The 27,127-nt window shown below is 41.6% G+C and overlaps 1 protein-coding gene across 1 annotated transcript in view; it reads right to left on the minus strand.

Annotated features, from left to right (window-relative positions):
* The window catches only part of LOC310942137 (receptor-type tyrosine-protein phosphatase mu), a gene marked incomplete at both ends in the record, with an annotated part of 191,606 nt that overhangs the window by 32,310 nt on the left and 132,169 nt on the right, over window positions 1-27,127 (minus strand). Inside the window, 8 exon segments of the mRNA XM_083907444.1 lie at window positions 4,282-4,358; window positions 5,339-5,426; window positions 7,621-7,629; window positions 9,015-9,208; window positions 13,017-13,043; window positions 13,741-13,821; window positions 15,754-15,971; window positions 24,135-24,164. Of these exon segments, the coding sequence (XP_083763570.1) occupies window positions 4,282-4,358; window positions 5,339-5,426; window positions 7,621-7,629; window positions 9,015-9,208; window positions 13,017-13,043; window positions 13,741-13,821; window positions 15,754-15,971; window positions 24,135-24,164 (724 nt within the window).

Genomic DNA, 27,127 nt, shown 5'->3' on the forward strand with positions numbered 1-27,127 from the left:
AAAAAAAACATTTTGTCTTTCAAGATTTCTTTGAAATCTTGAGTTTGCAAGTTGAGACCTTGCATTTCCAAACAATTATGAGAACATTTTTTTTTTTTTGAAACTCTAGATCTCGACTTTCGAACTTGAGATTTCAAACAATTATGGAAAACATACATTTTTTTGGGAACTCGAGATCTCGGCTTTGAAACTCGAGATTTCAAGTTTTTTTCTTCTTCTCATGTCCCCTTCTGGGCCCCTTAGCCCCGTACTGTACAACTAAAACCCCTAAACTACTTTTTTTCAGGTGAAAACCAGTGTATATGTGTGTGTTATCGGCTGTATTTGGGTGGGTAAAAAAATGCAGAGACAGGGTTGATTTTTGTACTTGATTACAATTGTATCTTGCCAGTGAATCACTTGAGTGGAGAGTACACAACCAGACAAACCTTTCGTGCTCTATGTGCAGGGAGAGATCACTGCAGACAAGAGGCCATTAAGCCCAATTTATACTTCTGCGTAAAGTGCTCTGCGTAGGTTACGCAGAGCCTGTCGAAGAGCCTCTGCGTCGCCTCCGACTGCACGAAATATTTTTTAAGTGTCCGTCACTCCGTCAAGGGACAACGGAGACGGCCAGAGTTGCGATTGGTCCTCAGGACAGGCCGAGTGAAGCTGCTCTGTGCCGGCTCACAGTGCGCACCCAGCGTCCACAGACACGGGGCTGATACCCGCCGATAACGCCGCTGCCGAACTATAAATACGTCATATCTTAACACACACAGCACATGTTTAGACTCTAAATGGCCAATTTCTCGCCTCAAATGATCTTAAAACTGCGTTCCGTCACACAGAAAAGTAAGAAAACGTCCACTGTTTCAACAACAACAGTCTTTCTCTCTCGGACACCATTGCTCACTGTAGCCAGAAGCACAACAACCTTGCGCAGCGACCCCTACTGATCGGGCGGGAAATTGCAGAGCGTCCGTCACCACGACGCAGAAGTATAAAGGCTCGAGGCGTCTCCGTGGTGACGCAGTCGGATAACGCATACGCAGTCGGAGAAGTATAATGTGGCCTTTACACTATATTTCCTTTATGAAAATACTCAATCAGCTGTGAAGATGAGATAAGATAAGATAAGATAGTCCTGTATTTGTCCCGCAGTGTTACAGCAGCAAGACAGTAAAGATAAGGATAATAAGGATGAGAGAAACATAACCTGACTGGCTCTGCTTACTCGTACATGACCTGAAATAATCGGCAGTATAATAGAGCACAATAACAAACACTGTGGGGAATGTTCGACTGCATAACACTTTATTGGGCAGGACAAGCTTTTAGATGGGTTAAAAAGCTTTCTGAAGAGCAAAAACATCATTACCCATCTGCCTGCATTTCTACTAAGTACTTTTCCAATGAAGCTGGTGGAGCAGTGGAAATCCTTTTCAATCAGGGCCCTTTTTAATATGCGTATATTCTTATCTTATAATGGGGTGCTCTCTATTGTGAGAGTCTCGTCCGCAGCATCCCCTCTCGCAGCATAATGGACCATAAACTGAATAGTGGGAAAGGTAAATAATTTAGAACCCCAGCATTTACTGTGGCACACCTTGCATTATGAATTTATGCTTGAAGGCGTAACAAGAGATTACAAATTACCACATTAGAAGGGCGGGAGGAGGGGAAGAGAGGATGAGAGACGGAGCGAGAGTTCTCTCCCGAGCAGAAAACCACTTAGGGAGACGGGTACATCACCAGCCCATTACACATGGAGTGGAAGCATCTGCTCAAAGAGGCCAATGAGCTGCTGTGATTGGTCACATCCTGCGGCTAACACTGCTATTAACAGCAAATCAGGTCAGATCAGGAGGTTCTATATTGTCTGAGTAAGGTGAGTTAGATAGGTTTTTAAGGGGAGGTATGTCTCACGCCACTCTTTAATGACTTTTACTTACCGTATAGGTATGCTAAGTCACTGGAGTGCATGTAAAAGCTGTGCTCCAAGTGCTCTCCTGTGGTAAGAAGTGTTAATAAATGACTGTAAAGTCAATTCGCTGTTGCATGTACTTTGATTCGCTATTATATTGAAGAGTTTCTTCCAGCAGAGGAGAAGGCGGCAGACTGGTGCAGACGTGAAGCTGAGCGACGCCAACGCTGCGCTACAATCTTTCCAGATTGGCTTCGGCAGAAATGTGATGAGCTCGGTTCACTCACTCGTTGTCGTTACTGTTTTATCCTCTATGAGGCAGCTGACATAAGGCAAATGTCAGCTGCCTGGGACCATCACAGGTTCAATATACGGAGACAAGCTACTAGTCACTGTCGCACTCAAACCGAAGGTCTATGAATTACACTTTGGCCTCATACAGTTCTAGCACGACTCGCCTGTACTCATCTCGACTCTACTCGGTTTGGTATCAGGCACATTGTTTTCCATTACGTCATAGTACCTCCTCAAAGTGGACAGGGTCACCATAGCACAGCTGCACAAAACTGACTTGAATTAAAAAAAGATTTGTTCAACAAATCATTCAGTACTTCCTTCATGACCAGAGCACAGACTCCATTCTGACAGAGTCACTGAACTGAAATACGTCTGAACGAGTTGTAATTCGGGCTCATGACATCCAGCGTTCGGCAGTTGTGTCACTACAATACAAACAATACACATTTGTAATTTTTTTTAACTGATCTACAGAGCTCAGCTTTGTTTGGTTTGATTCTTGCGTTGGACATCATGCTCAAGACTCTTCCACTGACAGACACTGGATACTTGGCACTATCCCAAATGGAAAGGCAAAAAAAACTCCGTTCCATTTGAGTGTCCAATTAAACGCTGCATGTTTTTGGACTGTGGGAGAAAACAAGAGAACCCGAAGAAAACCCATGTGCAAACAGGGAGAACATGCAGTTCCACAGAGAAAGGTCGAACTGTGATTCAAACTGGTGACCTTCTTGCTGTAAGGCAACGTTGCCATCTAATTATGGCATAATAAATCGCCATGTCGTCCACAAGGTGGGATGTTTGTTCAAATGCTTTAAATGGCCGCTGTTTGCTATATTTGCTTTTGTGCAGAAGAACATCTCAGAAAGGAGGGGGGGGGGTTAGTCATACTTAGTCTTTGGCGAAACAAGCAGTTTCGACTAACTGCGACTAAAATTATGACAACCGCTGTTTTTGCCATAACCAAATATTTGGCCCAAACTCTATTCTGAGTGAATGTAGCCACAGACATTTGCTATCACACTGTTGTCCACACAAATGGGCCACATTTTGTCATTAGCTTTATTCTAAATGGGAACATAATTTTCTAAATTGACATGATGAACTAAAAAAAGACATGGGCTTCTGACAGTCTCTCCCCGTGTGTGGGTTTTCTCCTGTTTCCTCCCACAGTCCAAAAACATCCAGACATCGGGCACTGCCTTTTGCCCTATGTCAGCTCTCCTCATGTGGGGGATAAAGCGGTAGGCAATGAATAAATTAATGACATAATGATCTATTTGAGACCTGGAACTAGTGATTGAGACCATTAACTCCTCAGAATAACACTGGCTTCATAAGCTTGAAAGAAGTCGGCTCATTTTCTTGAGTTTCTTGAGAGTTCTTGCAACCAACAGTTGCTCCCTTGTGGCTAACTGCTACTTCTGTCCCACTTTATAGGCATTTAAGTAAGAAGACTATGTCCATTTTTTAATTGATTAATTTGTTTTTAGTTAAAGTATGTGTATGGTTACTCATTTATTTTGCATTAATAAACCAAACTTCAAATTAGTTAACATTTTGTATCGTGTTCAACTCATTTAACAGATGAATAACATGTGTGGAGTGAATGATTTTAAGAGCTGTGTTTCTCACTGTGATTTTCAAGGGTAAAATATTGTTCTTATCCAACATTATTACATGAACATTATAATTAATCATCCACAAGCTACTTCTGCCTCCCTTTCATTTTTGGTTCTAAATGTGTCAATGCTGTTTTTCAGAGCAAAGTCCAAAACGCTAACCTCAGTTTCCCTGGTGTCTCTTTCCTCTCACCCCACACAGTCATTCTCTGATCTTTATTCCTCTTAATGCATCCAATGATGCAGCCATGAAGCAGCAGTCCCTTTAAAGTTGAATATAAATGCACTGTGCATGTGTATGAATGTGTTTTTTTATGTGTGTGTGTGTGATGGGCAGGCAGCAGGGGATGCTTTGTCCCTAAGGCTCCCTGCGATGGTGGCACCAGCGCCCTCTCCCTCCCTGGGAGGAAGCACGGTGACCTTTGCATTGATGGCACAGTCGGTGTGTGTACTTACATCAACGTAATTTGCATTAATGTAATCGGAGCTCTGTTCCCCCTCCAGGGCCTGCAGCCTGACACGGGAGTGATCATCTAGAACAGAGGCACAGAGGAAGCACCAAATTAGTCATATTTACAAGGGGATCAGGAGAGGGATGAAGGGACAGACAGTTAGAGTTGAAGTGGTGACACACAACTGGACAATGGATAACATGGGCATTTATCTGTGGCACAAAGTGGAGCTGTAGGAATGCAACATGGCTGAGAAATGGTTGCAGTCGTGTGACAAATCACTACGTTCCCATGCAGACATACCTGCCAAATTTAGTTTGAATGCACTTTATTGATTAGGGTGTTTTCAATTAACTAATTGTATTTCCAATTTTCACACCATTTTTTTTTTCAGTCTAATACTAACATCAGTTTTTGTTTTTATGATTTTATGTAAATGATGCTTCTTTCAGTTCAACACTTGAAGATTTGACCTGAATTAAATTCAAATGTGAGCATAATGCATATGCATTAAAATAAACCCCAACACCATTACAGACATAGCTAATTGAGCACATACCATATTCACAACTCATTACTTCATGCTAAGTTTATGTAATGTACCTTTAAAGTACATCAGTAGTGAGGCAATCTCCAAAAGACGATCTTGAAAGTTTTACAGCACATATTTAAGTTCAGAGCGTGTCAAAATGACATTTCAGCATTAATTGCCTAATTTGCATTCAAGCTCAGCAAAACATAGGATATGCAATAAGAATAAGTAATGGCTATGTACTAAAATAATACAGTGAAATAATACGTTTACATCTTAGACACTGCAGAGGCTCCATGTTTTGTGCCATATGCTGCACGGCTTATTTCTCATAACCTAAAACACCCTGCAGGAAGATGAATATGAAAGTGGATTGTAAAGGTCAAAGCTGCTCTTGTTGGCTGATAATAAAACTCTGTTTGAGCAGCTTATAGTTATCCAGAGTCACAGGACTGGCCAATAAATCAGCCAGAAGAATGGGGATGGCACACAAAAATTCATGAGCACTGAGGAGGTGCTTTGTACACACATGCAATAATATTCCCATATCGGTTCTTCATGCGGTTCTCATCCTTCTTGGCAGAGTCCCATGGTGCAGACTGTCCTTCAAAAAAGCTCTGAAAAGAGAAAAAAAGAGAGGACAGAGAAGAGGGAGATGAAATGTTGTACTGTCAAACTGTAAATGATAACAGACTAAAGAACACAGTCTTTCCTCTTTCAGCTTCATAAAGGGGGGGGGGGCATTGTAAGAGCAAGGAAGACACAGATATATTCACATCATTATTGGACATGAAACAGAGGGAGGACGCTGGATCTGGTGAGGTTGTGTCAAACAGCAAGTGCCATTAGGGCGGAGGCAGCGGGAGTCACGCTCAAACCTTTCCCCTGTGACACTCCGCCAGGGCAGAACCACTGCAGTGAGCTGTCAGTCTGCCTCATCTCTACAAACTCAATCAGCTTGTTTTGCGGGGGAAAAGGAAGAAAAAAATAAAATAAATCCAGCTCATCGTCTGCAGATCAGAACTGCTCAGCTCAGATTACGCTCATGAAATATTTATCATCTCTCGCGGGGGAGATTTCCATTCTGATGGCACACTGGGCACAATTAAGCCAAATTATGAAAATACATCTCCACTGCCAGTCCACTGCCGTTCAGCAGGGGCGGGTGGGGGTTGGCTCCAAGTACACTAGGTCTGGACAAAACATGTTATTGTTCTGTCTTTTCAATAGTTAGCTAATGCACATTTGAAAAGTCAGCTTAGACATAAAGAATGCGGGCCATTAAGACTTTGAGAGGTTTTAGTGAAGGTCAAACCAGATTGTTTGCAGACTTTTTTTTCATTTATTTATTTATTTTTCTGTATACTCCGTCTTCAATCATCACTTCTCTTGTGACTTGATGGTTCCATTCATCTCAGCCCTATGTCAGGCAGGAGTCCATTTGTCTCAAAATAAAGGCCTTTCAGACACTTCACAAGGACATATTCCTATATTAAATCCTTTGGATTAGCAATTTCTCTGAGAAACAGCATTAATATGCTAAAAATAAGTCCCATCCTTCCACTGAAGATGGAAGCATGTCTTAGAGATGCATTATACAAGTCTCTCCTCCCTGTGGCAGTTGAATACATGCACAGGCCAATGTCGATCATTCTCTCTGAGGGGTGAAGTCTAATATTAAGCATCTGGAGATGAATAATCTTCATTCTGAAAGTTACCTGGCAACTTTATAATCATTCTAGTCTGACCCGAATGACCTTGGTTGTCTCAGATCCTACACACTCAGCCTTCCAGCTGTTTTGTTAAAGGCTAATTATATAGTGATGCAGTAGATTGCATGAGAAAAAGAAAAAAAACACATAGATGACAGTTTGAAATTTAAAGGCTATACACCCACACTGGGAATAATTGGTTACCTGCAAATTGACAAGACAGTGATGGAAAAACAAAGGATGGCTCCACATGTATTTTATGCATTTTACCTCAGTGTATCTGTCTTTCATCATCTTTAAACAATTCCCACTGGTCAGCATGCTTTTAATTTGCGTTTGCACTGCACATCATCTTCTCTACATAAAAATCACTATAGGAAAATCTACAGATAGCAATAATAGAGGACTTAACCTATAAAAGACGGCAGGGTAAAAATGTCAACATAAAATAAAAAATAGAGGATGTAGCAGAAAGACTGCTCATTGTGTGAGTAAAGGAGATTCATTCAAAGACTTGTGGATTAATAAAAAAGAGGTTGTTTTTGATTTACACGAAACAAATGAAACACAATGACAAGTTTTTGATTGATGCACATGAAAGTTGTTTCCTGCTCCAGGTTTTACTCACTCAAACTGTTGGTTAGTTTACGTCAAACATGGCTTTATAAAGCTTTTGCAAAGTTTGCATGCTCGGACTGGGCCTTTTTTTTTTCCAATTACTGGTCATATCTATTTCGTGTAAATTATAAATTTGGTATTAAAACATTTATTGACCCAAGTCTCAATTTTTTATTTGTGTTAATAAACAAATGTAGTACAGTGTCAGAAATTGACTTGACATTTTTATCTGTCTGATATCCAATCCAGTGATTTTGACCATGTTGCAGACAGACTCCAATACTGAGTATCTTAAATCTAAACATCTGTTTAATGTCATATTTTGGCAACTTTGCAAAGCTTGTGTTGGAAGATGTCCTTTTCAGATGAGGTCATATGGGGCATTAAAAAACAGCCAACAAGCACCATCAGTCTGTCAGGTTTGTGATATCATCTCTACAAGTTTAAAAAAACTCACAAATAACCAAAAGTATAGGCTTACCTCATTTATCTGATCCAAAGTTAACGTACAGAATAACAAGAAGCATGGGTCAAAGAGAGATATAGTACAGTGTAAGTCAACAGGTTTAGAGGTGAACGAGGCTTATCCAAGTCTTCATCATCAAGAATAAACTTAAAAAAGGGGCATTGACCTTAAGACAGATTGATGTAGAGAGGACAGTGAGAACACAACAAATGAATGGCTTTAGCCGAGAGAGAATAAGCTCCATTACACAGGTCCGAGTGTCTCACAGGCTATTTCGTTGGACAGCTAAGTGATAAAAGGGGACGTGGGACCGATATTTCGGCGTGGCATTGCTTCCTCTCGACTGACTGTTAAGCGTTTGCACGATGCCAGCTGCATGAACCCAAAACACCTGTATCCATAATGGATTGGACCCAGAGGGCGGCCCAAAGCACTCTCTTTCAACGATCCGATGGTGCAGGTAGCGACGGGATGCTGCATTATTTAACTGTAGTCATGAGTGGGGGTGGGGGTGGGGGGTTAATTACTGATAAATCTGGCTCACGCATTGTAAAACTAAGCAGGGAGGATTAGATGAAGAGCAGAGAAGGGAAGTGGATAAGGAACGGGGGAGGTGTAGATAAGGAACTTGCAAGGGAAGACAATGAGCAACAAGCTGAGAGGATGGAGAGAGAGAGAGAGTAAAGAAAGAAGGTGCAAGTGGCATATGTGGCACAGTCAGTGAAAGGAGATATAGAGTGATTATACATTGGAAATTAAAATAAAATTAATAAAAATAATCATCCCAACCTGGCATAAGGTTGGGATGAGGCTGTCTGGTGTGATGTTGGGGGAAGAGGTGAAGAGGCTGGAGAGCCGCCAAGCCCTGCCACCAGCCTCCTGCACTAATGAGAGGAAATGAAAGGAATGGTCTTCGGGGGGGGGGGGGTGCTTTGTTTTGGTGTCAGCGAGAGGTATGGTGTCACATTACGGGAGCTATTGTGTGTGACAACAGTCTTGAGAGAGTGGCAGGCTGGATAAAGGAGGGGGGACATCATGAGGTAATGCATAGTTAGAGCTGTTCCACACACATTTTTTTGGAGGACCTTTTTTTCGTTTTGTGGAATTTTACATGACTCTCCAAAGGGGACGCGGGGGGGGGGGGGGGGGGGGTGCACAGTCGCTGAAAACAACATGGAACAGATGAACAACAAAACGAATCACACCGTAAACACACTGAGACGGGGGGGGAGTACATTAACAATTTATCATAAAAGAGCATCTGGGGAGAAACAAAACAGTTGTGCTGTGCAGTGCAAATGAGAGACAGACAGACATACAGACAAAGAGAAGGAGACACAGATGAAGTTTCGCTGTTTTATTACAGCGGTGAGGTGAGATGACAGCTGGAATCTGGGATCCCGTCCTACCTCGTACTCCTCCTTGAAGCCGTAGCCCTCGGCACACTTCATCTGTGTGATGTGCTGAAGGAGGTCGGCAACGCGAATGGCCGGGTGTAGCTGACCGGTCTGGTAGGGAACGTCCACCGGCTCACGCTTCCTGAGAGAGTGAGTGTGGGACTGCACCAGGCTACTCGTGTCACTGCCCATGTTCTGGCTCTCATCTGTGGGACACAAACACAGACAGGCCATGGGCAGGTCAGGAGACAATCTCATGTCAATTATTAATAGACGATACAGCATATGGGTGACATAATGCTTGTGTCAGTAAATTATGTTTTATAAAATTATTGTCAGGAAAAAAACTCTCAGATAAGGTGTTTTTAAACCTTATGTGACTTGACATCTCACTTAAGGCCGCTCCCATTGACAGATGGCACATTATCTCATTTACTGGTTAGCATTATGTCACCACTCTCCAGATTGACAAACAACTCTCAGCTAGTAAACTGTTTGTTATGGATGGTCATAACAACACAACATCATTGAGTAATAGGATGAGTCATGTGGTGAGAAGGTTCGGGTCCATCTGTCTCAAAGAGTGGCTATAATATCATAAGCCTACTGTCGTGTACAACAAGCTTATAGCCATTAAAACACAAGTGAAACATTTAAAGCTCAAGTATTTAATACGGCTACTGTCAGAATAAAATGCATCAGTGGCCCTAAATATTAGTAATCGTTAAAAAAAAATCCACATGAAGATGCTGTAAAATAAGACGTTTAAATTTTTTCCCTCTCACTGCCAGTACAGTTTACAGTATACGCTGGTTCGGACTGCGAGTCAGATTCCATTCCAGCTCTTCCATACTGTAAATCCAGTCAGTGGGCAGACATGAGGCACAGATGCTTTTGGGTGGGGGGAGCCAGCAGACGATGGAGGGTATGTCCAGAGACATGGAGGAGGAGGAGGATGTGAGGGGGGTGGGTGCAGTGGGCCACAGTGAGCATGTTTGCAACAGGCACCATCAGAAGCATCACAAAGACACAGCATGGTATCAAACCCCACCACCCATTCTTCCCCCAAAAAACTGAAATAAAGGAGAGAAACCCTAAAAAGAAATAATATATTTATATATTTTTTTTTTAATCCCAGGAGGGAAGCAGAGATGGGAGGAGAATGCATGGGGTGATGCTGCCATGGGGCACTGTACACACTTTTACCATGCTTGGCTAATGGTGGCTTGGTGTACGGAGGGTGGTGAAATGCTAACATGTCCACTGGTCATGCAAGAAATAAATAAATGTTGTAATGTCCATGTCAGGAGCAGCCTGTCGCTGCTTCTCTGAGTAAACACCACCTCCTTCCCCCAGCCCAGGGCCCACATGGGAAAACTTACCATTAATGGGCACTTTTTAGATAGCAGATACATAAGAGGTTATGTATGTAAAGAGAAGAGAGAGGAGAAGAGAGAGAGGGGGTAAGCAACAATACAGCATGAGAACCTGTTACAGTAGACTATTTTAGAGCTAACGCTACAGGGCAAGATCATGCCTCCTCAGTCCAAAGTGCCTATGAATAAGGGGGGGTGGGGGGGGGGGAGGGGATGTCAAGTGGATGGATGGGGCTAATTTCAACAGTGCAAGACAAAAGTAAAAGAACAAAACAAGTAAAGTCATGGATTTCGGGGAGGAAGTAATGGTGAAATACTGGAACAAGCTGCAACTTTTAAAAATGCTGATTATTTTTAAGTATTCTGACATTTTGAATTTATTCCTGTAATTGCTATAATTATATTTGCATGTGCTCGTGGTGATCGCCTGTATTTATAACGGTTTTTTTTTTGTTGTTTTTTAAGGGAATGAGCAATGAAATCAAACACAATATCAAATCTGTACGATGGAATCGGGTTTTGATCATTAACCTCATCTAATGAGACAATGCTGTGACTGGATGTGTCACAACTGAGGGCATGTAACCTTTTTCTGCCTGCCGCAATTTCATGTTAATTGTTTCACGCTTCATTAAATGTGGGACTAGCATAAGCAGCTGTCATGACAGCGATGATGAAAGATGCTGCTTCGAGTTGTGTGATATTGCCGTGGCCCTGAGTTATGGTGTTTGTGTTGAAGCTGAAGTTTGAGTTTGTTTATTGAGCTCTGGACATCACATAACTTGGTTTCTATGAACTGCCATGGTGGCAGCTCTGAGATGCAGCAAAAATGAAGGGGACTGTTGCTGGACTCACCCTGTCACTTTAAACCCAAGGAGATCGACCAATACAATTACAAAACGTGACCGACTAAATATATTTGATCCTTTTACATCTTCACATCTTCAACTTCCTGATTAATTTCCTTCATTACTCCAGAGGCTCACTGAGAGTTTACAAGAGCCTGGAGGGAAACAAATGGACACAATCTGGTTTTGTGACAAACATTCACTTTCGCCAGTCTACAGCAGACAGACGGAGCCTTTGCGTACATCTGTCCGTCACTGTGTGCCTCACGAAATGGAGCAATGCAACCGGAAATCGCGAGGGCAGTCAGTAAGGGAAAAGGAGAAAGAAGCATCTCTATGGGCATTTAAAACTGGCCTGCCAGGCACTCTGCTTCTCTCACTGGTGTCCTGTGGGACGTGGCACATTCGATTCCAGAGGCTATCCGATGAAGCAAGTTGCCAAACGTCGCAGCTGACATATACGTAAATATTGAAAATGCCGCTTGTCATCGATCTCTCTCATCATCGGCAACAGCGAGGTGTAATATTCCCACTTAATGGAACGACGCATAGAGATATGTAGGTTAGTTATGGAGATAACGTTTGGGAAGGACGGATGTAAAATGGACAAAAATTGAATATTGCTGTTGAAGTGTCGAATTGTCAGACATATTGATTTAGTTGTTGATTTTTTTGTTGTTATGTGTAGTATATAAGCCTATAGAGGTGAAAAGCCTTTTTTCCTGTCAGAGGGCGTTACCTTGGTTGTGTGGAGTCAGCTACAGGAGCTCTGTTGTGACTTTTTTTTCCCCTGCCATTGAGTATTAAACTATTACACTTCCAGCGCCCTACTTAGTAGCTACATAAAGTGCTCTGCTTTTTCGAAAAGCATCTGCTCTATAAGAAGCTACACTTTGAGTTGTGTTTTCCACAGAGGCCAGTAATAATTAACAGAAGAACAAAACGCTTTTTGTATTATTCCATTTTATCACGGAGCAGGATGAGTAAACACCGGAAAAACCAAAAACAAAACAACAAGTAGGTCACTAGCAGTTAGCCAAAGGCAGGGGGAGCAACATTAAAAAGAATAATAGAAAAGGTTGTTGTGTTGGAGGGAGGGAGGGGGTTGAATGTGTTGTGAGGAGAGAGGGGAGGGTGGGAAGGGAGGGCAGTGCAAATGCTAGACTTTGCATGTTCAGACCAAAGGCAACCCTTTTTTTGTGGGTGGGGGGGGGGGAATATTTTTTGGGTTTGGGCTGAGACAGACTGCTCTTCTGTCTGCCGCTCACACTGATCCCCCGTGTTCCACGTCTCAGCGCTGTAGCTATGACTTTAGCACACTGTAGCCTCGGTACGGGGCACCTCATACCCCCCCCACCCCTCCCACCCCCCGGCCCGTGACATTCCCCCGCCCTCCCTTACATCCAGTCCACATGTCTGTCCATGCATATGAGAGGTCAAACACATATGTGACATCACACGCACGACACACGTAATGCGGATGGGATGGAGTGAAGCCAGCCTTAGCCTCTCGTTTTGACGAGGGGGAAGGGGAGAGGAGGGATGAGGGGGAAGGGAAGGAAGGAGGGTGGTAGGGAGGGAAGCAGCAGTCAGGTATGAAGGTGAGGAAGCCATCTTTTGTAGAAGAGCCAAAACAAAACTAGACAATGGGGAAAAAAAAAGTATATGTGCTTCTTTTTGTCCTCACAGTTAAGTCATATGAATGTTAACGTACTGTCATTTTCTTTAAAATTACAATAAACAATAATAATATTAATCAACAGTAATGGGAAAAGGAATATGTGTCTCACCTAAGATGGCGGTTGGCACAAAGGGATCTGCTCATACCCCCCATAACAAGCGCAGAGGTCGGAGGAGGAAAGAGAGTCGCAGTGAATAAAGAAGCAAAGATAAGTCCACAACAACCAGCAGCAACAACAGTTTTCTTTTGCTTTTCACGCCAAACTGCATGACAAGAAACTCATATTTTCTGGGAAAAAGCTAATTATACAGCAAGTTGAGTTGATTATAACTGTCTCTGCCCTTTACTCCATCTAATCAATGAGCTGTGATGTGATAACATAAGACATACAATTAAGGGATATTATGTAGGGAAATTGAAACCATCAGCTAAATTCCAACTGGGTAAACTGATATGAAACACTTTGTTATGAGCAGAGATGAATCAGGGTGTGTGTGCGTGTGTGTGTGTGTGTGTGTGTGTGTGTGTGTGTGTGTGTGTGTGTGTGCGTGAACCCATCTACAGTCAATTTATCTACCTTCTCATTTGTGAAATTGTTGACTAATTTATAAAGCACACATGAACTATCGGGGAAACTCATCAACACTTTAGTTTCCATAAAACTAATTAATAACTGTTGGAAAATATCTTATTAATGTGTCCTGCTTAGTTTTGCAGGACTGGATTTTACACTTTTCTGGTTTTATTCAGCATCACATGTCCCTGTGGTGAGCACTTCTCTGTTGACATAGAGGATAGAAGATAAGAGTGGAGGATATACAGTGTGTGTTTACCTGGGTAGTAGGCGTTGGTGGGGATGGATGTACTGAGAGTATTGGCTTTAGGCAACGTGAGGGAGGAGGGTGAGGATCCAGCTGCAGGTGAAAAAGAGAACGACAATCTGCATCAACAATGCTGTAGGTATTCAGAAGTAACCTTTATTCATTCATTCATTTTTCTACTGCTTTATCCTGCATAAGAGGGTAAGAGTGCTAACCACTACACCAACCATGTGGCCATAGTCCACACAAAATATCAACAATCAACAAAATCTAATAATTTCGTTCTTGGGCCATAACCTACATCCTTAAGATTTGATCCAAATCCTTTACATTTGTTGAGTTACGCAGCCTAAATCCAGAAAAACAGACAGACAAAAACAAACCTCCTTGGTAGAGGCAATAAGTGAGTGGCTTTAAAGATGCCAATTGAAACAGCCTGAAGTCAAAAATGTTCAACAAAGAAACTGAAGCAAATCAATCTGTTTCTTTGTAAAGATCGTCAACAGTGACCAGCATAAACAATCCTAAATTAGGCTGATGGGTTTGAGTATCATATTTCCCTGACTTTCCATCGACAGAAGATATTAAGACTGATGTTATGGCAAATTGAGAGAAGAAAATACAAAAAAAAAAAACACAATATAATCAAAGGATTGTTCTAGATGGATTGGATTATAAGGAAATATAAGAAAAATAATTATAACCTAACTGTATTTGATACAAATTAATTTAACAAGAGTAAATAGAGGCGATAAAGAAATGCAGTACATTCTCACTGCCGTTTATAATCAACCATAACATCCTGACGCAAAATGACACTATTGACAGTCACATTTAAGGTCACAAGGTGGTGTGTGACAGAGGTCAGAAGAAAAGGTACTGAGGACCTAATGCTGACAGACAAAATAAGAAGTCATGCATTTCAATCGTTTACACTGGCAGACAGATTTGAGCATCCACACTTACAGACAGTTAATCAAGGTCAGAGCATCATCCTCTGCACGGGTGCAGAGACGAGACTCAAGCTGCTGTGGAGTTTTAATCTGATGGTTTTTGCCTGGGATTATACCAGGTCAAACCCTGGGGGCAGATTTAGCTGAGCTGTCAATTAAGTTTTAGGTTTAACCTGAGATGGAGAAAAAAATCATCACAACATATGCACAGACCAGGGTTTCTACTGGTGTTCGTGTTTATCGATCGAGCTTCGAAGTCGAAGTTTTTATTTTTAATGTCATACATCATTGATCACAATACAAAACTCTCTTCAGTCCGATAAGTGGTACTTCAGGCAGTCAATCAATCATAGTTAAAGAATAATACATTTTTCAGATGCAACTTTATTTTAATCTCATTTAACAGAAATGTATTTAAAAAAAAGAGTAGAAAGTGAAGGGTAAAACAAACCCTTGAGAGCTTTCTACTGAATTAAAAAGGGCCTTTTCTGTCAAATGTGTTGTTCTTCAACTGTTTGGAAGACTCCTGTCTCCTGACTAATTTATGCATCTACTTAGTATAAAAAGAACAAAGCATGCATTGAATAAAAACTTTTTTTATTGTTGAAAATTTAGAGGTTATATGTAGAGCAAAAGTAAAAACAAATAGGATTGTTATGTATGTTCCAGGTATCATCCAGACCGTCACATTATGGGGACAAAGATCAAGTCTACATAATGGCAATTATTACATTTTAAGGTCAGCACATGTTGTATGGTTGGGATGAGGTTAAGGTTAGGCCAGTAGTACGATAAAGTTTGAGTAAGTCTCCAGGAAATGAATCTAAATCAATGCAATGTCCCCTGAAGTCATGGAAACCAGACTGTGTGTGTGTGTGTGAGGACATTTTGTCTGGTCCTCACAACTTTAAAGGGCTTTAGGGTTAGAATTAGGTTTGGGTTAAGGGTTAGGCATGCAGTGAAGATTAAGGCATTCCCAAGCGAATGGAAGTCAATGCGAGTGTTACACTGGATACAAATATAAGAATGTGTCACACGGGCGGGAGGGACCGCTGGTGGCCCGGCATCTTACCTCGACCATTGAGAGTGAGGGCGCATTCGCTGCGGGCATTAAGCGTGAGTGCACACTCACTGCGCGTGGTCAGCGTGTGGTTGTGCGTGTCCATGAAGGACAGTGCCTCGTCACAGTTGGTGCCCTGCTCCGTGTAGCTCTTGTCCATGGAGTTAACCATTACCGTCATTTCCTGGCGAGTGCTGTTCAGTGTCTCCTTGCGCTTCTTAGCCAATTTCCTTCACAGGAGGAATAAATAAAGAACAAACAATCAGACACAAAGAAACCCAACAACAACGACTACACTTGAGCGGATCTGACATTGGTAGCGATGCAAATGTATTGATAGGACTGAGCTAATGTGCTCCAGGCTGTGGCCACATTATGGTTTATTAGGCTCCAGATGCATTTTTTGCAGGCTGATATAAATCCTTGAGGACGTGGGAAGGTGCGACACCCTAACCCAGATACATCAGTGGCAAGTGATGATTTAAAATTAGCTATAGTATTTGGGGGAGGATATGTTGGAGTTTTGAACAGTGAACTGAAACAGTCAAACTCCTTATACTGACCTACATACTTTAAGTTGATGCGGTGGAACCTATAGGCAATCTGTTCCTGATCAAACACCATTAAAGCTTTCTGTAAGCAGTAAACACACACACATACACACACACGCACGCACGCACACACACATTCTTACATATAGAATGCTACACACACTGACATCATCACTGTCAGAAATATGGGTACATTACATGTACCGCAAGGTATAATTTCTAATTTAATATTAGCCCTGAGGGATAATTATTTTACCTGTAAGTGCATATACAGTATGTATCTTTTCCATTGCCAATAATGCCATGTATGTCACTTGAGTGGTACCATCTCACATGTGCAGTTGGTATCATCTTTACCTACGATATTGTGATGTAATTTTGTGTTAAAATCTTAAACTTCTTTTCTCTAGACTGATGCCCTAACCCTGACCAGACTAGATGCTCATTAGATCCCTGGCACTAAAGACCTGAATTTAACCTTCACCTGTGACCTCATGGAGGAAAAAGTAACTCGTATAAGAGATTATCCTTATGGAGATTTAAACACCTATATCACACTATCATTCTAAGGAGTACATGTTGTACACTAAAGTTCACTCCAGAATAATGGTGAGAAAATGTTTTAGCTATAGCTACAGTATATCTGCTGCCTGCCACTGCTCTGTAGCTGGAGGGGACCGAGCGGTGTAAAGAATGAACCATGGCAGCGCTCGCACTAATCCTCACACTTTGTAACTCTCTATGTGACCCCTCTGCCTCTCTGAATGGCAGTCGCTCTCGTGGACAACTGCTGTCTAATGACGCACTCCTGCTGCTTTGTTTTCGCAAATCTCCTCTGTTTGTTCAATTCTGTCGCTGTCTCGTGCCATATGGCGGCGGGCCCCCCGCTGCCTTCAAACAGTCATTTGCTCTGAAGGCCGCGACGTGAGGCTAATAGTGAATCCTTTCTTTCGGAGAGGAAAGTGACAAAGTAGTAACATTTTCATCTGCTGGACCCACTTTTTGGTCTTTAATATGCAATTAAATCCAGGAACAAAATGGCAATCTTGTCTTCTTTTTTTCTCCTTATGATAGCTTCATTTTGTTAAAAGGAGAAGTGAGGAAGGAGGCGGGGGAGCTGTATGTACCACAGGCAATGTTCAGACTGATTCAGCACTGTGTGAACTCATGGGGAAGACTGTTAAAAACCACAAGGAAATATTCCAGGTCTTTATGACTGAATCACTGCCCAAGACTTCGATTTCCACTGTCCTGGTCTGGTGTAACAGTTCATCCATTCATTTTGTACCACTTTATCCTCCGCATGAGGGTCACACGGGCCACAGGAGCCAATCCCAGCTGACATGGGGTGAAAGGTGGGGTACACTGTGGATAGGGTTGCCAGTCCATCGCAGGCAAACGCACAAAAACGCACTCTCACATTCACATCTACAGTCAATTTAGAGTGTCCAATTTGGGACTGTGGGAGGAAACTAGAGTACCAACACGCAATCAAACGTGCTAGAGTCCCATAGTGTGTCCCTTTACAGCATCCATTGAAGCTGTTGGAGAAAACCCGAGAACCTGGAGAAAACCAACTTGCATATCAGGAGAAAATTTAAACTCTGTGCAGAAAATCCCTCGGTTGGACTGGGGTTGTGAAAAAAAAGGCTGCAAATAAGGCTGCACCAGTGCAAGATTTAGTAAAGCACCAGCAACATACTGGGATGGGTGCCATAAGCGCAGTGGGGGTTCGATGAAGATTAATTGGCATGCTATTCTCTCCTCATTTGTAAGGGAACATTTAATGATCAATGACTATAATACAGGGGCTGATATTGTGAGTGCGATAGCATGAAGAAGTGTACAACACCATGTGTGGGAGTGTGGGTGTGTTGATGAATGTGACCATTTATCACCTCCTGCAAATAGTTAGCTTAAAATCTGCACGTGTAAAATAACGGCAGTAATTGATGGCTGGCAGACACGCGTAACAATAACATCAAATTTCTCCAAACTGCTCTGAATATTAAAGGGACAGAGAAAGATAGCAGAGGTGTCTGCAGAGGTAGAAACCGAGCAAACAAGCCAAGTAACTATAACAGGCAACTTCTCATTAGAGGGATTGTCTGCAGTTCAGCACATGACAGGCCTGGTTGGGTGTAGGATCTAAGTGAGCAGTGAGCTTCTAACTCCATGAGTTGAGCTACACCACAAAGGGAGCTGCTCAGATCGTGTGTCTGTGCGTCTTTTGCCAGAATGTCTGTTCAGTGGGAGGTGAGTCTGCTGCAAGCTTCTGAAACGAGCGCTTCAAAACCTCAAGCTCAGCGTGGTGGGCCTCGTTTCGGTGCTGGAGAAGCCGAAAATCTTGTGACATTGGGACAAAGACAGCTTCATTAGTGGATCCAAACAGACACATAATATGGTACATGGGTGTGTGTGCACATGTTAGATGACTGACACCCAGCCGGGAGGGGCTACAGAAGCATCTTTGATTAACCCAGTGGGGGCATTTCACTGGTTGTTTGCAAACTGTTTCAATTCAATCTTTTCTTTAACACATCTTCCCACAAAGATTTCTGCTCATCTCATCCTTCATCTACTGTATATTTACAGTATTTAGCAACTTTGGACGCTCTGACCAGTGTGGTTTTAAACAGAAACTACACCTTCTCCTGCATCTAACTTCACCCCATGCCTGATTGAAAAATGCAAAGAGCGCAGCTCCCCCTCTGGAACGGTGGATGCACTGCTACTCATTATCAAAACATTGTTTTAACGTTATCACGACTTCCCGCCACAGTTCCTTTTATGACTTTGACCCGGAGTCAGACCCAGAGTCAGAAGACACTGTCGCTCGTGAAACACCTCCACAACAGATGTTCTTCTTCTTCTGCGGTTCAATGTACGCAACCGAATGTGCCCGGACTAGTGCCCGGAGCAGGAGGATCCACTTTTCAGGAGAAATGCAGTTTACGTAACCGGACGGGGTTTTTTCAGAGATCTCGCTGAGCCTGAGATTACAATACACAGCGTTCTCAGCAGTGGCCGAACTGTTTGTTTAGAACCTTCAGGGCTTCATAAACGAGGTAATGCCGAAGATAACACACCAAAACACAGCATTCATTGGTACTTCCGTTCTATGGAAGCTTTAAATCACATTTTAAGACACCTTTTTTTTCCAGATAAAATAAGTGTAAAATACTGTAACATAGAGTTCAGAAAATTTTAAAACGGAAAAATGGAATTGAATAAAAGAATAAAATGTAATTGAGAACATATAAAAACAGATTTACACTCCCATTGCATCATGGCAACAATAAAACAGTGTTTGCTTCACTTCACTGTGTTCTGTGTATATGAAGTGACGATTAGTACTATAACGAAAAAAAAGAGAGAAACAACATCAAATGTTTTGGTCTTTGTATCACTTTGTATGGGAACTTAAAACTTGCAACATGAATTTTCTAAACTATAAAAATAAAACAAGTGGAGGAGCCCTTTATGATGTTTATTTTATTTGGCAATTTAATATAGCAGCATTCGCAATATATACCACTTTGTAATCTGACATTGTTGTTTTGACTTTTATGAATCTCTTCATCCAACACATTTCTTGAGTAAAGTAGTTTTATTTGCTTTTTACAAATTCCAAAAATATTTTTTTTCCCTCTGTTGTAATGTTACTGTTAGTATTATAACTGCCATAACTGTGACAGAGAGGTTTTGACTTTAAAACGCATCCATTTAAACTTCATTATGTCGTGCATGACATCTCTTCACCCCCCACAAATGTGGGCTCCTGTGTGTAATGTGCAATATGGTGATCATGGATAAGGAGAATAAATGTCGATACTGATTTATAGTTTTGTCTTACTGTGTGTTTTTAAATTCAACAACAGAGGCAGTTATTACACATGAATGAATGGCTGATTTTCTTTTCTTTTTTTTTCGATTTAGGCTTTTCAAATTTTCTCTCACTGATATAAAACTGCAAGGTGACAGGTGTTTGCCCAGAGGGGCCACTCAATAAAATACATTCCCTCTTCATACCTAAAGGGATTTACATGATATAAGTGGCCAGATGTCAGATGGAAATGGAACATGTCATTCCTCCACAGTTTTTTGGAGGGATTGGCTTTGTCTTTTATGAGCTGAAACAACAAAACAGCTGCCACAAACACCAAGTACGCATTGATTTTTTAATAGACCAAATTCAATTCACTCGAAAGATGGTCCCTCTCTTATCCTGCTAAATGAGTCATTATATTTATAAACTAGATGCTGAATTTGTATTTTGTCCCATGTCTAGTACTTGGTGTAGATTTTTTTTTAAAACATTGATGTTCACCATGCGTTGAGTGAGTGTGAGTCGAAATTATCCTCTTAATCTCACAAAAGAAATTACAAAGAAAAGTTCTGTGTTTAATGAAATTGACAATAATTATTACAGCTTTACTTTGAAATAAATATAATATAATTACAGTACAAGATATTGAGGCAGGCGGGAGCTTAATGCGGGTTTAATATAAGAAAACAATTAATGCTATACTTAAGCAAGAGTCTCTTGGTAGAACAGCTGAAATAATACATTTTTATAAATAATAAATGCTTTATGATAATTATATAATGCTACAAAATAATTATTTTTTTATAATGTACATTCATACGTGTATCTTTCCTGCTTATTCACTTCACAGGTTTTCTAATGAAAATGTAGTTAAATGTATTACATGACAATTTTTTTTTTTAACTTTCTTGAACTATAAGGACAGTAATAGAGTACTACTACTTAACATGTCTGTCGCTTGATGGATGAATCCCATGCACATGGGAATACAGAGCCAATTGCAAGCCCTCACCCTGTGCCAATTGATCCATCTCTTGTCCCCAGTAACAGCAGGCTCAACGGCCAGTGCAACCGTCTGATTAAAAGAACGGTCACATATTTGATCGCACATGTAACTGCATCCCTAATGAGTGAGCTGACTGATGTTGCGTTGCATGCATGGCCCCTGCAGCCACCTCTGGCAATACACCTTAAGTGCATATTTTTGGGACTGTGGGATGTTCTCGTGTCTTTAAAAAAAAATACTTTGATGAAAGTATTAATGGGGCTCATCAATCATGGAGTTGTTGTAGCAATATCAAGCCTGCCATCAGATGTGCCTGATGATCACTTCAGAAAATGCACCACAGAGAGAGAGAGAGAGAGAGAGAGAGAGAGAGCTCCTTAAGCATGCGGTCTATAATTAAGTTGACAACATAAACTTTGGATATATGTGATGTATTAGTCAGATGTGCTTGGGAACTAAGTTTAGACAGTTATAAAGTAGGGAATGATGAGGGGTGGTGAGAGTTTTCAGATTGCAGCTTTATACTTGAAGGTGATAATCAGGCAGATAAACGCACCTTAGCTGCCTCTACCTGAGACACAAATCATCATCATCGGCGATCACTCAAACCGAGTATGATTGTCCTCCTGTAGGTTGGGTCTGGTCGCTTGTGGGTCGTCAAATGGCGGTTGAGGCCAATCCTCGATCCACAGTCTCTGTTGCAGTGGTGGCATATGTAGATTGTAGTCCTGGAGGTTGTGGTTTGAGTTTGGGGAGCGGTTTTGGTGGAGGTTCTTCTCCTTCCTCAGATGCCTTTTTGTTTCTGCGGCACGGTGGAGGTCCTTTTCTAGTTGTGCTGTGCCCTCATGGACTGTCCTGCTCCACACGTCCCTCTTTAGAGCAACGTTCTCCCAGTTGTTGAGGTTGAAGTGGCACTTTCTGAGATTGTATTTGTACCACTTCTTCTGCCCTCCTTGGGTGCACTTTCCTTCCTTAAGTTGGCCGTACAGAATCTGTTTGGGAAGGCGGTTGTTGGGCATTCGTATGACATGGCCTATCCATCGTAGCTGGTGCCTCACGATAGTTGTAGTGATGCTGGCGATGTTGGCTTCTTTTAGGACACTGATGTTGGTCCGTCTATCGTTCCAGCTGATGGTACCGCTCCAGAGCTTTGAGATGTCTACTGTAGGTGGTACAGCTATCGGAGTGAGAAACTAGGGCGTCATCATCTGCCTACTGGAGCTCCATGATGGAAGATGTGAGCACCTTACTTTTTGCCCTAATCCAAATGCTTCATAATAGGTAACTGAGGGATCTGGTTGATGGCTTCCGGCTCAACTGTGGTGTTTCGGTTCAGGAGCTCTCAGAAGTGTTCTTGCCTTTGGAGTCACAACATTTGTAGCCCCGAGGATGCCTTTGCTTAAAACCGTCTTCTGAAACGTGCAAAAAACCTCTTATTTGACACAAGACTCTGAGAAAATCACAGTCAACGTGCAGGTGAATCTTGTCAGTTGTTCAGAGCCTGAAATATCCAGCTTGAGAAGCTGTCAGTCAAAGCAAATAAACTCTCCTCCATGACTTAATGTCCTTTTAATGGAAGAGTAGGCTTGCCCAACATAGGAAATTAGCTGTCAAATCCTTGACTAGTTCTGCATTTTGGAGCCAGTTTTTTTTGTTGTTGTTGTTGTTGTAAGGAGTATATTTCTGTTGTGGCTGTTTTCACACAGCTGCATCCAGTGGCATTACACCAAAATAGTGAACACACAGTAATTAAAATAACAAAAAAGTAAAATTTTGGATTGTTTCACTGACATCTCTTCCTGCTTCACTTGGCCAACGTATGCGTACGCTCACAGCTTTGATGACATGACTCCTCTAAGTCATCTCGCTTTCTGTTGGAGACAGCTGTGATCTACTGTGAGTGACACCCAGCGGTATTCAGAGTAGTATTATCTCCAGGTGTATTCTGAGATGTTCTTTGATGCAAGGCAGCCTCCTTTCTCCCCTCTGATCACAGCCAAACTCAAGACAGATTAGCTGGCATCCATCACAAAGACTGTACAGAGGGAGCACTGTGAGCTACGCTGGAGAAGGCAGAGCTGCAGAATAAGCTTCTTTACCGTTCAGACTTGTGATGTAGAATCATCTGTTATATTAAGAGTGAATCAAGCGGCGCCATGGCTATTGTTTTCTGATGTTGAAGTCGTGCCAATAGAGAGCTGTGATCAGCTCAGCTTGTTCAGTAGCATCTTGTCAAAGACACAACCCCACCATCACCATAGGATCAATGGGCTGAACGTGCGATAATACATGCATGGGGAAAAGATGCAGGAGAAAACATGAGAGCTGAGATGTTTGATGGCATAGTAAGAGAATGGAGCAGGGGTAAATGGAAGCTATAAATGATCACATGCACATGGAGCCAATATTGGTGAGACCAGCACACAATTCTCATGCTTAAATTTACTTTACGCAATTAATTTTCTATCGTTATTGACTGAATTTTGGATATTTGGCTGTATACAAAATATCTGAAGTACCTCAAACTAAAGCATAGATGCACACTATAAAAAAAACTAACTTTGACAAGTCAAGAGAAATTAAATCATTGCAGGTCAATGAAAAATCAGACTTGGTACGAGTAGCTGCTGCATTGATTTGCTTTCCCGCTTTCACATGATGCGTTTGGGAGCCATACCATCAATTAGATCTTCATTTCGATAAACAAAGTCTTGTAGAAATAGGTCTGCAGTTACATCTCAGTGGCAGGTTTTTGTTTCGTGGGGGTGTGTAAAGCTGCTTTTGTCAGAAGCCGTGCCAATGTGACAAAGTATGATGTTTGCACTGGTACGTTGGAGTGGGGTCCTCTCCCCCCCCCCCCCACACCCCCCACAGCAGATCTTTACAGCTGGGTCTCTATGGCTCTGGGCTAGAGAAGGACATGACATGGCTCTTTGCATGCATGGGGAAAAAAAACAGCGTGTGGGTGAGAAGCGTGGCACTAACAGAACACAGAGTGGTTACTTACAGGTAGTAAGTGTAGGAGTGATAGGTTCTTCTGCCGAGTGGGGTGGTGGTAGAATTTAAGCAGTGGAGGAGGGGGGGGGAGGGGGAGGGGATGGAATGAAAAGGAAAGAAAAAAGTAAAAATATTAATGTTTTGGAAAAAAGAGTCGAAATGAACAAAATCAGATATGGTGGCATACGTGGAGGTAAAACTAGTGATTGTGAGGTCAGAGGTGATTGCTTGGAGTCATGTCATGTTTTTTTTGTGGAGGAATTCGGTGACGCTTTAATTTGATAGTCAACTGTTGACTCTCCGTTAGTAATCAACAGGTATTCAGTATCGTTTCAACAGATAATCAGTTGACACTTATTCAACTTAGAACTAACTAACTGCCAGTAGACTATAAATTGTGCTCTAGAGACTATAACCCCATACAAAAGTGTGTGCCACTTATTAGTAAATATTAGTAGGTAAACTTACATATGTACATGTGTATCAGGAGTTGTATGTCTAGTATGTTGTAAGGGCACAGGTCATTTGAAATGAAAATGGCTATGCCAATCAAAACTGAACCAAAGTTATAAAAAAAAAGAAAAAAGAAAAACAGCAACAACAAACAAAGGCTCTTCTGAAGTTCACAAAACGTTGGTGTTCCCTCACAATAACTTTTGGTTTCCCTCCCAGCACTCCCAACCCCCTTAGGCAGCCCTTCCTGGCTGTGGATGGCACTTGGTCCCAGTAAAACTTCCCTGTATGAAAGACTACAATATATGGAGCCCAGTTTCCTCACAATACATAGCCTGGGCACTGTATGTTGTAGCCATTTATTTGTAGCTCCATTTGCTGGAGCCGGAGAGATATGGCCAGGATAGGGTACATTTTTTGACACCCCTAGTTACCATGGAACTGAATACCTGTTGATTACTAGTAGAGTGTGGACTATCAAAACAAAATGATTTTCAACTGATAAGAGGCACATCTACACAGTGTGGACTGTAAATCAGAGGAAAACATGCTGTGGCTAAAGCCCCTGTTTATGAATATGTAAATGTTACCCACCTATAAATTACCATATCTGACCTCCAAGGCTGACATCTAATAAGTAGATTGAATGTCTTAACACAACTCTGATTCCCTGTTGGTGATGGCAAATTACACAAAATTCAATCAATGAAGTCATCTCCACCTCTGCTTTGATTATGGCTAATTGAAAACAATTCCATTACTGTGTGCTGATTTTCACACCCACCACTGATCACTGTGCCACACCAGCAATAAGCCGTAGAAAACGACGAATCTCATATAACAGTCCAAAATAAAATGTGATATAATGATGTTATTAGTACACAACTCCCACACACCGCTAAATTTACTTCTGCACTGATCTTTACTCTTTAAATCAAGACGAACAATCCAGATGTATAAAAACACTGCTAAAAAGCATTTTTTTTAAATGTAATTGTCTAGCGTTTGATAATTGAGACATTAAAGAATAAACTTGAATCTGCCAATACAAGCTTTGCAGAAACTGACTGAAACTGTAAACGTTGGTGGGAACAAGAAAAGGGTTGGTGTTTGTTGAGCTTAAGCTCCTGTGATTGCTGAGAAATGTACAGAACCTCTCTCCAGTGTGGCTTCCAGTGCTAATGTAAACTTATGCCTTCAGCTACGAGGCCATCCTCTTTCCTTTTAAGCCTTTCATCATATTTTCTTTCTCATCTCCTCCACGCTTCACTCCATACCACAGGCCTCAAAATCATTTTTTTTCCTATTCCCATTCCAGTGCCATTGAAGTGCTGTACATTTGTTTGAGCGTGTGGCGGAAAAAAAAGGGGATTAATTTTTCATGGCACACTGTATCTCATGGCTGTAAACAGCCTTAATGGGGCGTATCAACATAATCAAATTAATTATTTACCACGACGCTGACAATGTGACTGTTTGAGGGAGGAACATACAAAAATGAGAGAACAGAAACTACTTATTTGTGGGAACTTGGCAACTACAGTACTGTGCAAAAGTCTCAGGGCACAAGCAACAAACTGCATTTTATGTCTGTCAAACTATGTAATCAGTGGCATTTAGATTGGAATGATGTGACTTATGCCTTAAAAACTATTTTTGGGGCTGTCCACATAAAAAATTGTCCTATTAGTGGTTCATCCACCAGAAAAGGTATTTTTTGGAAACGGATCACAGAGTGGGAAAATCTTAAAAAGGCTACCCTTAGGTATAGTCCCACATCGGTCTTGAGCTGGCATTCACTCTTGCTAACTGTGTTGTCATTGTCGTCATCCTGTTTGGTCCGTTTGCTTTATGACAACTCTCAAGTGATTGTATACATCAGTGATTCTCAATGCTGGTCTTCGGGACCCACTGCCCTGCATGTTTTAGATGTTTCCCTGCTCCAACACCCCTGATTCAAATATCTAAAACATGCAGGGCAGTGGGTCCAAGGACCAGGACTGAGAAACAGTGGTATACATTATAAAGTACACACAAGCTTTAATAAAACAACAGGATGCACACAGGTTGCATGATGTATGCACATGCTCAATGTCTTCTTTTTAGCAGCATTACAGCTGTACAGGCCTCGCATATGCACTACAGTATTTAGATTGGTTTTGGGGTGTTTCACGTGGATGAAGACATTTCCTGAAATAATACCTTGTTAATGGAAAACTCTTTCAAAACGACAAAGAACAAAAATGTTTATGTTTATGTATCTATCTGGATAGGCCTAAATGATGCATGGCTATGTGTGAACAAGGAATGAAAGGTGGTCTTACATATTAGCAAGCTGTCAATAAATGTACCAATACAACATGCTCAAGCATGTCTTAAATAAACTTGGTGTAAAAGACCTGTTTCACAGCAGATATTTGTTGACATTAAATATTCGGGAAAACACACGTTTTATAAGCCACATAAGTTTCTAGTGCGGCTCTGCAGTTTCCTCCCACAGTCCAAAAACATGCACACTCTAAACTGACCATTGGTTTGTTATCTTTATAT

The sequence above is a fragment of the Microchirus variegatus genome (genome assembly GCF_963457635.1).
Source record: "Microchirus variegatus genome assembly, chromosome: 21".
NCBI lineage: Eukaryota > Metazoa > Chordata > Actinopteri > Pleuronectiformes > Soleidae > Microchirus > Microchirus variegatus.